The 13,137-nt window shown below is 45.9% G+C and overlaps 1 protein-coding gene across 3 annotated transcripts in view; it reads left to right on the top strand.

The window, feature by feature from the left end:
* Nucleotides 1–13,137, top strand: part of LOC110535069 (tetratricopeptide repeat protein 28) — a 328,541-nt gene that overhangs the window by 282,540 nt on the left and 32,864 nt on the right. For all 3 annotated transcript variants that reach the window (XM_036935885.1, XM_036935884.1, XM_036935887.1), the window contains 3 exons: nt 682–1,478; nt 1,679–2,223; nt 6,138–6,661. In XM_036935885.1, the coding sequence (XP_036791780.1) occupies nt 682–1,478; nt 1,679–2,223; nt 6,138–6,661 (1,866 nt within the window). The remainder of the gene's footprint in view (nt 1–681; nt 1,479–1,678; nt 2,224–6,137; nt 6,662–13,137) is intronic.

Raw genomic sequence — 13,137 nt, 5'->3', positions numbered from 1 at the left:
CGGCCATCCCCTACTCTCTTCCTCTGTTCCCCCGCTCCAGGGAGCCACAGCGCTCTGATATTAGGAGTTTAATTATACGTTTATGGAAAGCCGGGTGACAACAGTCAGAGGGACTCAAAGCCCAGTGTGTGTCTCAGAGGAAAGGAAGGTAGATAGAAAGACACTCTGCTGTGTGTGGACATGCATGCTGGCTGCAGGGCAAATCTTTTGTTTTCAGGAGGATCATATTTCTAACAGATAAAATGCTCAATGCACAGAGTCCTAAGTTATTGATTGGTTCTCTACATTCATCTCATTTTTTAGAAGTTGTTTGCTCAGCTTTCGATTGGCTCTGCCCGCTCTATTTCTCTCTCTCTTTCTCCCTCTGTTGTTTCAGTCCCAGTGGAAAAGTTGTTGGTTTTGCTTATTTTCTTCCAAGACACAATCATGAAGGACAGTTAAAAAAAATCTAATGATTCCATTGTGATGTGATTATAAAGCTGTGTGAATGTGCTCCATTTTAATGATCATATTTTTTACGTGTAATGTTTTCAGTTTGAGAGCATATTTGAACTATCAAATTATTTGCTTTCTACATAATGTGGCTGTCTGATGAGGCACTCAAAGTGAACTCTCCTCATTTCTTGTGAATGGGATGATAATCTTGTCACCTCCCTCTCCTCTCCTTTCCATAAACCACAGGCATTATCCACCAGATGAAAGGAGACTATGAGACTGCACTTAAACTCCACAAAACCCACCTCTCCATCACCCAGGAGCTCAGTGACTATGCTGCCCAGGGCCGGGCCTACGGTAACATGGGCAATGCCTACAACGCGCTGGGGGCCTTTGACCAGGCCGTACGCTACCACCGCCAGGAGCTACAGATCTCCATGGAGGTCAATGACCGGGCCTCACAGGCCTCCACCCATGGTAACCTGGCCGTGGCCTACCAGGCCCTGGGGGCCCACGATCGTGCCCTGCAGCACTACCAGAACCACCTCAATATCGCCCGTGAGCTGCGAGACGTCCAGAGCGAGGCTCGCGCCCTCGGCAATCTGGGAAACTTCCACTGCTCCCGGGGAGAGTTCCCCCAAGCCGTGCCCTACTACGAGCAGTACCTCCGCTTGTCCCCTGACCTCCAGGACATGGAGAGTGAGGGGAAAGTCTGCCACAACTTGGGCTACGCCCACTACTGCCTGGGAAGCTATCAGGACGCTGTCAAGTACTATGAGCAGGACCTGGCTCTGGCTAAGGACCTGCATGACAAGCTGAGCCAGGCCAAGGCCTACTGTAACCTGGGACTGGCCTTCAAGGCTCTGGGTGACTTCACCAAGGCAGAGGAGTGTCAGAAGTACTTGCTCTCTCTAGCCCAGTCTCTTAATAATGCACAGGCCCGCTTCAGAGCCCTGGGCAACCTGGGGGACATCTTTGTCTGCAAGAAGGACGTGACTGGGGCTATCCAATTCTATGAGCAGCAGCTGGCCCTGGCTCACCAGGTGAGATTCTCTGGCTCCTGTTTTTAATCTGTCATAGTCACAGGAAAGGTCTCCACTTTGTCTGCATACAGTAAGAGAGATTAACGTTATATACTGTAAGTCCAGCACTCCATTGATTTTGCAAGGCAGGCTGTTTATGTAAGGCTGTTGATGTTGAATATTTGCTGATGCACTGAAATCCTATCTGTGCTTTGTTTCAGGTGAAGGAGCGCAGGATGGAGGCGTGTGCCTACGCAGCCCTGGGTGCCACCTACAGACTGGTGCAGAAGTACGACAAGGCTCTGGGCTACCACACCCAGGAGCTGGAGGTGTACCAGGAGCTGGGCGATGTGCCTGGGGAGTGTAAAGCCCACGGCCACCTGGCAGCCGTCTACATGGCCCTGGGGAAGTACGCCATGGCCTTCAAGAGCTACGAGGAGCAGCTAGAGCTGGGCCGCAGACTGAAGGACCCCGGGGTAGAGGCCCAGGTCTATGGCAACATGGGCATCACCAAGATGAATGTAGGGGTGATGGAGGAGGCTATAGGCTACCTGGAACAGCAGCTGGCCACCCTCCAGCAGCTGAGTGGCAACGAGGCCGTGCTGGACCGGGGTAGGGCCTATGGTAATCTCGGAGACTGTTACGAGGCCCTAGGGGACTTTGAAGAGGCCATTAAATACTATGACCAGTACCTGTCTGTGGCCCAGAGCCTTAACCGGATGCAGGACCAGGAGAAGGCCTACCGAGGCCTGGGGAATGGACACAGGTCAGTGACATCTCTCAGTAGCCCTTACTAGACATCCTTAGAAACCTGTAACATGATTGGTTATACCTCCCTATCAGGTCACTAAGTAGGTCAGTTATGCTTATTTAGATTATGTGCCCATGGGGGCCTCATTGATTTTGTTTTGTCACTCAGGTACAGTGCCTTGCGAAAGTATTCGGCCCCCTTGAACTTTGCGACCTTTTGCCACATTTCAGGCTTCAAACATAAAGATATAAAACTGTATATTTTTGTGAAGAATCAACAACAAGTGGGACACAATCATGAAGTGGAACAACATTTATTGGATATTTCAAACTTTTTTAACAAATCAAAAACTGAAAAATTGGGCGTGCAAAATTATTCAGCCCCCTTAAGTTAATACTCTGTAGCGCCACGTTTTGCTGCGATTACAGCTGTAAGTCGCTTGGGGTATGTCTCTATCAGTTTTGCACATCGAGAGACTGAAATTTTTTCCCATTCCTCCTTGCAAAACAGCTCGAGCTCAGTGAGGTTGGATGGAGAGCATTTGTGAACAGCAGTTTTCAGTTCTTTCCACAGATTCTCGATTGGATTCAGGTCTGGACTTTGACTTGGCCATTCTAACACCTGGATATGTTTATTTTTGAACCATTCCATTGTAGATTTTGCTTTATGTTTTGGATCATTGTCTTGTTGGAAGACAAATCTCCGTCCCAGTCTCAGGTCTTTTGCAGACTCCATCAGGTTTTCTTCCAGAATGGTCCTGTATTTGGCTCCATCCATCTTCCCATCAATTTTAACCATCTTCCCTGTCCCTGCTGAAGAAAAGCAGGCCCAAACCATGATGCTGCCACCACCATGTTTGACAGTGGGGATGGTGTGTTCAGCTGTGTTGCTTTTACACCAAACATAACGTTTTGCATTGTTGCCAAAAAGTTCAATTTTGGTTTCATCTGACCAGAGCACCTTCTTCCACATGTTTGGTGTGTCTCCCAGGTGACTTGTGGCAAACTTTAAACGACACTTTTTATGGATATCTTTAAGAAATGGCTTTCTTCTTGCCACTCTTCCATAAAGGCCAGATTTGTGCAATATACGACTGATTGTTGTCCTATGGACAGAGTCTCCCACCTCAGCTGTAGATCTCTGCAGTTCATCCAGAGTGATCATGGGCCTCTTGGCTGCATCTCTGATCAGTCTTCTCCTTGTATGAGCTGAAAGTTTAGAGGGACGGCCAGGTCTTGGTAGATTTGCAGTGGTCTGATACTCCTTCCATTTCAATATTATCGCTTGCACAGTGCTCCTTGGGATGTTTAAAGCTTGGGAAATCTTTTTGTATCCAAATCCGGCTTTAAACTGCTTCACAACAGTATCTCGGACCTGCCTGGTGTGTTCCTTGTTCTTCATGATGCTCTCTGCGCTTTTAACGGACCTCTGAGACTATCACAGTGCAGGTGCATTTATACGGAGACTTGATTACACACAGGTGGATTGTATTTATCATCATTAGTCATTTAGGTCAACATTGGATCATTCAGAGATCCTCACTGAACTTCTGGAGAGAGTTTGCTGCACTGAAAGTAAAGGGGCTGAATAATTTTGCACGCCCAATTATTCAGTTTTTGATTTGTTAAAAAAGTTTGAAATATCCAATAAATGTCGTTCCACTTCATGATTGTGTCCCACTTGTTGTTGATTCTTCACAAAAAAATACAGTTTTATATCTTTATGTTTGAAGCCTGAAATGTGGCAAAAGGTCGCAAAGTTCAAGGGGGCCGAATACTTTCGCAAGGCACTGTATCATATGGCAAAATGGCATATAACATATAACATGGCAAAATGTGTAGAATTGCAGGAATAAGCTTTAAAACTTTTCTTTCTGCCAACAAGAGGGGTGTGGACAGTTTGGGGTTGCATCCGTGGAGGTTTGTTACTTCGCCAATAAAGAACATATCCATCCTGACCTTTGCCACCCAGGACATTTGTGTGACCGAACCTTCTCAAATAGTAGTTGAGCACCCCTGCCCTGTAGTGACTCCTGTTTTTTAACTGAATGAGTTACTTAGATAGTGTTCTAGGTAAGCTGTGCCATCTGTCCAAATGACCTCTTCTTGAAGTAGTGATTGGACTAAAGTGTCACTAAAGGATTGGCTTGGGAATACATGGTGTCTCTGCAGCACAAAAACCCTGCTCTAGCTCTGGTGGGAAATCTGTGGTTGGATGAAAGCACTAAAACCATGAAACCTCTTACTGCCTGTTATGAACAGCTAATATCTTAATCATAGAGGAAGAGTACTGCTGATGAAAGTATATATAGAACTTTAATTAGCATTTTTCTCATTTGAATAACATTTAAAAGCAAGGCGTCATATTTCAAATGCACTCCTAAGCTACCGTTGCGAGCAGAAAGCCATTCTGCCTTTGAATAAGTTGCCGATATCAATTTCCTCTGGTTGTTGCGGTGACAGATCATTTGCTTTGACTGGGTATTACTAATAATCATAGTAATCCTGCTTTGCATAATCTTTTTTCTTTTTGTGCCCGCTGCTGTTTTCCTGCTTGTGTTGGCGCTTCCATTTCCAGGACCACCCTAGTTTAGAGACACCTCGACGGTCGGTGTTGTGGATCGGGAGGCTCAGTGAGGCTGGTGCTGGCTGCTTCAGCACTGAGCCTACTGGCCCCCAGCTGATCGGTATGCAAAGAGGCTTTGCCTGACAGACGTCTGAAACCGGGGGAACTGCAGCTAATTCAAGACAACTCTTTTCTTCTCTTTCTCTCTCCCCTGTGTGTGTCTGAGAGCTGATAACATCCTGTGAGAATACGCTGTGAAACAAAACACGGCAGCAGCAATGGAATTCTCATTTCAGACATGATTTGTCCCCTTATTGTGCATCATCAACATGCCACCATAACAATCAGACAGAACCCTGCATTAGCCATGCATGAGCTGAGAGGTGAAGAATGTACATCAGACTCCGACCTTCCTCACTTCCTATCTCTCTCTCTCTCTCTCTCTCTCTCTCTCTCTCTCTCTCTCTCTCTCTCTCTATCTCTCTCTCTCTCCCATAGCCTTTAGTGAACCAGCTCTCTTTAAAAGAGAACATTAATTAAGCTAAAGCCTTTTATTATTTTAATGGTCCTTTTCAAGCGACATCCGGTAGTTGTTGCTCCGCCTGTGAATGTGAAAATTGTCTATTTGCAGGGTTTCTGTGCAGAGTGTTCAAGAGAACAAAACCTGGGTTTGAATGCAGGTCTTATTGATGTGTAGGCCTATTCACAGAGAGAGACAGAACCTGTATCGTCCATGTGACATCCCTCTAATCTAGGCCAAGTGGAGGGTGAATTATATTATCTAGCACCCCCCAACCCATTGCATCATTAACCCATCAACCCTGCTTCATTCCCCTGCAGCCCCTTTTCTCTTCCTCTACACACACACACACACACACACACACACACACACACACACACACACACACACACACACACACACACACACACACACACACACACGCACACAGTCCTCCGAGAGTCATCTGCCGTGCTTTTTGTTGGGTATCTGAATATTCATTCCCACTGAAACGATGCAGAGCTTGGCAAATGGCAAATGTGATGTGTGTTTCTCATTCTTCCATAATAGCACAGTGTGGCCATATGTGCAGATTAGATCATAGCTGTTCTACTATCCCCCTGATAGGAGATAAGCAGAGAGAGGAACAAGGTTACTGTGAGAGGAGTGTACTTGGAGGACACAGTCTCTGTGGCACGAGTCTGTTTGTTCATATTGAGGAGCAGATGGCAATTACGGGCCTTTCTAGTAGGCATATAATATATCCCATCTCTGTCCCAGTCTGCCCAGTTGACCCTGCATATCTCCATCCTTCCCCTACTGTTTGACTTTCCCTCGTTAAGCCCCTCTGTGTCTCCCCCTGCAGGGCGATGGGTAACCTGCAGCAGTCCCTGGTGTGTTTTGAGAAGCGTCTGGTGGTGGCCCATGAGCTGGGGGAGTGTGGAGGGAAGGCCCAGGCTTACGGGGAGCTGGGGGCGCTCCACAGCCAGTTGGGGAACTATGAACAGGCCATCTCCTGTCTGGAGCGCCAGCTAGGCATCGCCCGTGACACCCAGGACCGCCCACTAGAGGGCGACGCCAGCTGTGGCCTGGGCGTGGTCTACCAATCCATGGGAGAGTACGAGACGGCCCTGCGCTGCCACCAGAGTGACCTGGAGATCGCAGAGGAGACGGGCAGGCCCGCCCGACAGGGCCGTGCCTATGGCAACCTGGGCCTCACCTACGAGTCGCTAGGCAACTATGAGCGTGCAGTGGTGTTCCAGGAGCAGCATCTGAGTGTTGCAGCTCAGACCAATGACCTGGCGGCCAAGACCCTAGCCTACGGCAGTCTGGGGAGGACACACCACGCACTGCAGAACTACTCACAGGCTGTCATGTACCTGCAGGAAGGTGAGCAGCGGGTTGGGGAATAGGAGGAAGGGGGGATACTCATATAGATATGTAGACTTTAGTGACATGAATGGTGCTGTGACAGCTTCCAACGGAGATGGAATATACAGTGCCTTGCGAAAGTATTCGGCCCCCTTGAACTTTGCGACCGTTTGCCACATTTCAGGCTTCAAACATAAAGATATAAAACTGTATTTTTTTGTGAAGAATCAACAACAAGTGGGACACAATCATGAAGTGGAACGACATTTATTGGATATCTCAAACTTTTTTAACAAATCAAAAACTGAAAAATTGGGCATGCAAAATTATTCAGCCCCCTTAAGTTAATACTTTGTAGCGCCACCTTTTGCTGCGATTACAGCTGTAAGTCGCTTGGGGTATGTCTCTATCAGTTTTGCACATCGAGAGACTGACATTTTTTCCCATTCCTCCTTGCAAAACAACTCGAGCTCAGTGAGGTTGGATGGAGAGCATTTGTGAACAGCAGTTTTCAGTTCTTTCCACAGATTCTCGATTGGATTCAGGTCTGGACTTTGACTTGGCCATTCTAACACCTGGATATGTTTATTTTTGAACCATTCCATTGTAGATTTTGCTTTGTTTTGGATCATTGTCTTGTTGGAAGACAAATCTCCGTCCCAGTCTCAGGTCTTTTGCAGACTCCATCAGGTTTTCTTCCAGAATGGTCCTGTATTTGGCTCCATCCATCTTCCCATCAATTTTAACCATCTTCCCTGTCCCTGCTGAAGAAAAGCAGGCCCAAACCATGATGCTGCCACCACCATGTTTGACAGTGGGGATGGTGTGTTCAGCTGTGTTGCTTTTACACCAAACATAACGTTTTGCATTGTTGCCAAAAAGTTCAATTTTGGTTTCATCTGACCAGAGCACCTTCTTCCACATGTTTGGTGTGTCTCCCAGGTGACTTGTGGCAAACTTTAAACGACACTTTTTATGGATATCTTTAAGAAATGGCTTTCTTCTTGCCACTCTTCCATAAAGGCCAGATTTGTGCAATATACGACTGATTGTTGTCCTATGGACAGAGTCTCCCACCTCAGCTGTAGATCTCTGCAGTTCATCCAGAGTGATCATGGGCCTCTTGGCTGCATCTCTGATCAGTCTTCTCCTTGTATGAGCTGAAAGTTTAGAGGGACGGCCAGGTCTTGGTAGATTTGCAGTGGTCTGATACTCCTTCCATTTCAATATTATCGCTTGCACAGTGCTCCTTGGGATGTTTAAAGCTTGGGAAATCTTTTTGTATCCAAATCCGGCTTTAAACTGCTTCACAACAGTATCTCGGACCTGCCTGGTGTGTTCCTTGTTCTTCATGATGCTCTCTGCGCTTTTAACGGACCTCTGAGACTATCACAGTGCAGGTGCATTTATACGGAGACTTGATTACACACAGGTGGATTGTATTTATCATCATTAGTCATTTAGGTCAACATTGGATCATTCAGAGATCCTCACTGAACTTCTGGAGAGAGTTTGCTGCACTGAAAGTAAAGGGGCTGAATAATTTTGCACGCCCAGTTTTTCAGTTTTTGATTTGTTAAAAAAGTTTGAAATATCCAATAAATGTCGTTCCACTTCATGATTGTGTCCCACTTGTTGTTGATTCTTCACAAAAAAATACAGTTTTATATCTTTATGTTTGAAGCCTGAAATGTGGCAAAAGGTCGCAAAGTTCAAGGGGGCCGAATACTTTCTCAAGGCACTGTATATCTGACAGGAATGAATTATCTTGAAGTAGAGCCAAGTATAATTCTACCAAGAGCAGCATTTTTTTTTAAAGCTTATATTTTGTAATGCTACATTTTTTCTGTGTGTTTTCGTCTGTTTTTTATTAGTTTGTGTGAGGATTTTTTTGTGTGAGGATAGTTGCCATTGTGTGTGTGTGTGTGTGTGTGTGTGTGTGTGTGTGTGTGTGTGTGTGTGTGTGTGTGTGTGTGTGTGTGTGTGTGTGTGTGTGTGTGTGAGCTCATCCCTGTGTTGCATGCCGAGGCATTTAGCATGTTTACAGACTGCAATTCTTCACACCAATATCCCCTTTGAAATGAGCTGCCAAAGGATCTTTTCACACACTGTGGCTGGCAGAGTCCTGCCTCTCACGCTTCATTGTCCTCTACAGATGATGGTGAAATGAAAAGCTGCAGCCTTGGCTCTCTAAAATTCATTATGTCAATAAGAGTGTAGGGATTGTTTGTCATAGGTAGGACGTGACAAGAAACAGCTTGCAGAACTCTGAGAGTGCTGTAGGGGGAGTGGCCATCAGTGCCATTAGCAGCCGTTATGCAGAGGCACACCCAGGGCATTACTCCCCAAAGCCTGTTTGCATACAGGGAGAATGATCATCTCCTCTCCTCCAAGCCACCGGTGCTTGTAGTGACCTAGACATTGTTCCAGCCCTGCTTGTTGGGTTTTAATGGAAACAAAGGAGGCAGGCCACTCTATCTCTTCCCTGTCCTCTTACTGTCCCCTACTCTGTCCTTGTATTGTTCTTTGGTCCAGCTTTGAAAAAGCACACTACTACTTTTCCTATCCTTGACAGCCAATTATTTCTAGCCAACCTACCCAGACCAAAAAGTTGGCGCATTTTTTTGCTTCTGTTTTCCTTTTTTCTTTTTTTATGCTGCACGCTTGTTTTTTTGTTTTCACATCCTGAAAAATATTAATTGGAAGGAGGCCTAGGAAAGGAGCTCCACTCGAGTGCCTATAGTGACAGCATGTGACTTCAGCAGTGTGTGTGTGTGTGTGTGTGTGTGTGTGTGTGTGTGTGTGAGAGACACAGCAGATTTAATGCCTGCAGTATTTTCATCATATAATTTATAATTAGGTAACACTTTGTGAGGCTTTATTCTCTTTACAGTCACAATGCCTTGTGTTTGTGTGTGTATTTATACAGGAGTGTGTATCGCCCTGCTGCAAGCCTGTGTGTGTGTAAAGTCACAGGGTGCATGGGCCCCCGGAGCTGTAGTGAATCTCTTCACCAGCTGTCAGGCAGCCATTAAAGTGGTCTCTAGTTGCTCTTCATAGTGTAGCCAGTCACAGAGCCACCATCACTTCCTCATTCAGCCACCACTATGTGACTGTGCCTGCAGGGCACACCAAATGCACACATAGTGACAGTCACACTGACAGTGACGACATGAGCGTGACACAGAAGTTAGGGGAGAGAACACAAAGGGAAGCATGTAAAAAGAGATAGAGAGAGGACGCGATTCAGACACAGTATTCACACCCCTTTACTTTTTTCACATTTTGTTGTCTAACAGTCTGAATTTAAAATGTATTAAATGGAGATATATTTTATCACTGGCCTACACACAATACCCCATAATGTCAAAGTGTAGTTTTTTTTGTTTTTTTTATGGATTAAAAATGAGAAGCTGAAATGACTTGAGTCAATAAGTATTCAACCCCTTTGTTATGGCAAGTCTAAATAAGTTCAGAAGTAAAAATGTGCTTAACAATTCACATAATAAGTTGCATGGACTCACTCCTTTGTGCAATAATAGTGTTTAACATGATTTTTTTATGACTACCTCATCTCTGTACCCCACACATACAATTACCTGTAAGGTCCCTCAGTCCAGCAGTGAATTTCAACCACACACTCAAACACGAAGACCAGGGAGGTTTTTCAATGCCTCGCAAAGAAGGAGACCTATTGGAGATGGGTAAAACAGCACACTTGGAATGTCCCTTTGAACATGCTGAAATGAATAACTTGGATGGTGTATCAACATACCCAGTCACTACAAAGATACAAGCATACTTCCTAACACAGTTGTCGGAGAGGAAAGAAACCGCTCAGGAATTTCACCATGAGGCCAATGGTGACTTTAAAACAGTTACAGCGTTTAATGGCTGTGAAAGGAGAAAACTGAGGATGAATTGACAACATTGTAGTTACTCCACAATACTAACCTAATTGACAGTGTGAATAGAAGGAAGACTGTACAGAATAATATTCTTAAACATCCATCATGTTTGCAACAAGGCACTAAAGTAATACTGCAAAAAATGTGGCAAAGCAATTCACTGTAAAATCCAAAATAACACATTACTGAGTACCACCCTCCATATTTTCAAGCATAGTGGTGGCTGCATTATGGGCATGCTTGTAATTGTTAAGGACTGGGGAGTTTTTCAGGATAAAAAACAAATGTAATGAAGCTAAGCACAGGCAAAATTCTAGAGGGAAATCTGGTTCAGTCTGCTTTCCACCAGACACTGGTGACACTCACAGAGATGAGTTCACCTCTCAGTATGACAATAACCTAAAACCCAAGTCCAAATCTACACTGGAGTGTATATCAGAAATATCAAAACAAGCATTATCAGAACGAACAATGTCAGAGTCCGGAATATAAATACAGTATGAATCTAAATGGTGTGAATAGACAGTATGGGCAGTATATTAATAGAAAAGATGTGTACAGCAGTAGTTATATAGTTATATAGTAGTTATATAGAATGAGCCATGACTAGAATACAGTGCATACAAAGTAGGTAAAATAGTATGTAAACTGTTTTTCAGTCTCTCGGTCCCGGCTTTGATACACCTGTACTGTCTTAAGTCTGCTAGATGGTAGCAGGGTTAACAGGCTGTGGCTCGGGTGGCTGAGGTGCTTGATGATCTTCTTGAACTTCCTATGACACCGGGTGCTGTAGATGTTTTAGAGGGCGGGCATTGTGCCCCCAGTTGGGCTGACCACACCACCCTCTGGAGAGCCATGCGGTTGTGGGCAATGCAGCAGGTGGTGATGCAGGGCGACAGGATGCTCTCGATGGCTTATCCGTAGAAGTTTGTGAGGGTCTTAGGGGCAATGCAGAATTTCTTTAGACTCCTGAGGTTGAAGAGGCGCTGTTGCACCTTTTTCACAGCGGCGTCGATGTGGTGGGACCATTTCAGGTCCTTGGTGAAGCTTTTGACCCTCTCCACTGCGGCCCCGTCGATGTGGATTCGATGTGGATAGGGGTGGGATCTCTCTGCACCACTCTGCCAGGGCACTAACCTTCTCCCTGTAGGCTGTCTCGACATTGTTGGTGATAAGGCATACCACTGTTGTGTCGTCAGCAAACTTGATGTTAGAGTTGGAGTCGTGGGTGAACAGGGAGTATAGGATGGGGCTGAGCACACACCCCATGGGGGCCACTGTGTTAAGGATCAGCGTGAAGGAGATGTTGTTGCCTACCCTCAGGGCAGTTTGGGCAGTTTGCAGTGCAGTAGCTATCAAGTCATCAATGGATCTGTTGGCGCGTTATGCAAAACATGCAGGTTTTTCAATTGCCTTTGAAGCATCATCATGAGAGAGAGAGAGAGAGAGAGAGAGAGAGAGAGAGAGAGAGAGAGAGAGAGAGAGAGAGAGAGAGAGAGAGAGAGAGAGAGAGAGAGAGAGAGAGAGAGAGAGAGAGAGAGAGAGAGAGAGAGAGAGAGAGAGAGAGAGAGAGAGAGAGAGAGAGAGAGAGAGAGAGAGAGAGAGAGAGAGAGAGAGAGAGAGAGAGAGAGAGAGAGAGAGAGAGAGAGAGAGAGAGAGAGAGAGAGAGAGAAAAAAGTGAAGGGTGATTTCAATCCGTTTTCTCTCTCAAGCTCCCGACACTAATGAGACCTGAGTTGTCCCTGCTAGTGATGTCAAGATGAAATGGGCTACTGAGGCTAGAGGAGTCCAGTCACACACAGAGAGGGAGAAAGAGAGAGATTCTGAAGGAAAGGAAGAAAGCTGGAGTAGGGAGAAAGAGGGCAGAGAGGGAGTTGGGGTTATGGGGGAATGTTAATGCTCACACACATTGCACCGATTGTGGATCTCACGTTCGTCTGTTGATCATTCAGCGCGCTGTGTTTTAGGGACCACCTGCTGTAGACATTTGACTGCCAACATTTTTCACACAATTCTACAATTATTGGTTTGCAAATTACGTTCAGTGGTGCTAAGTACTCTCGGCCAGCAAACACTGTTGGTGTGTCTGAGCCCTTAAGGAGAGAGGGGAAGTGTTGCAGGCTTCAAAGGCGCCCGCCTCTCTGAAGGTGTACTCACAGAGCAGTGCAGATGTCTGGGGAGAGATGTGTGCTGTGCTGCTGGGCCTGGCAGGGTGAGGGTCAACTCCATTTCAATTCCAGTCAATTCAAAAAGTGAACCAAACTTCAATTCAAATTCAAATGTTCCTCATTGACCATGGGGGCCTGGTGGAATACGAGGTTGGGTATTCCTTCCTGGTCACGCTCTCAGGAATGTCTGGAAACGCAGAGAGAGTGAGACGAGGGCCGCTTGATACACAACATGACCAAAAGTATATGGACACCTGCTCATCGAACATCTCATTCCAAAATCATGGGCATTAATATGGAGTTGGTCCCCCCTTTGCTGCTATAACAGCCTCCACTCTTCTGGGAAGGATTTCCACTAGATGTCGAAACATAGCTGCGGGGACTTGCTTCCATTAGTGACGTCGGGCACTGATGTTGG

The sequence above is a fragment of the Oncorhynchus mykiss genome, chromosome 11, assembly GCF_013265735.2.
Source record: "Oncorhynchus mykiss isolate Arlee chromosome 11, USDA_OmykA_1.1, whole genome shotgun sequence".
Lineage (NCBI taxonomy): Eukaryota > Metazoa > Chordata > Actinopteri > Salmoniformes > Salmonidae > Oncorhynchus > Oncorhynchus mykiss.
The sequence above is the reverse complement of the archived record's forward strand: the minus strand, read 5'-3'. Positions and strand labels throughout refer to the sequence as shown.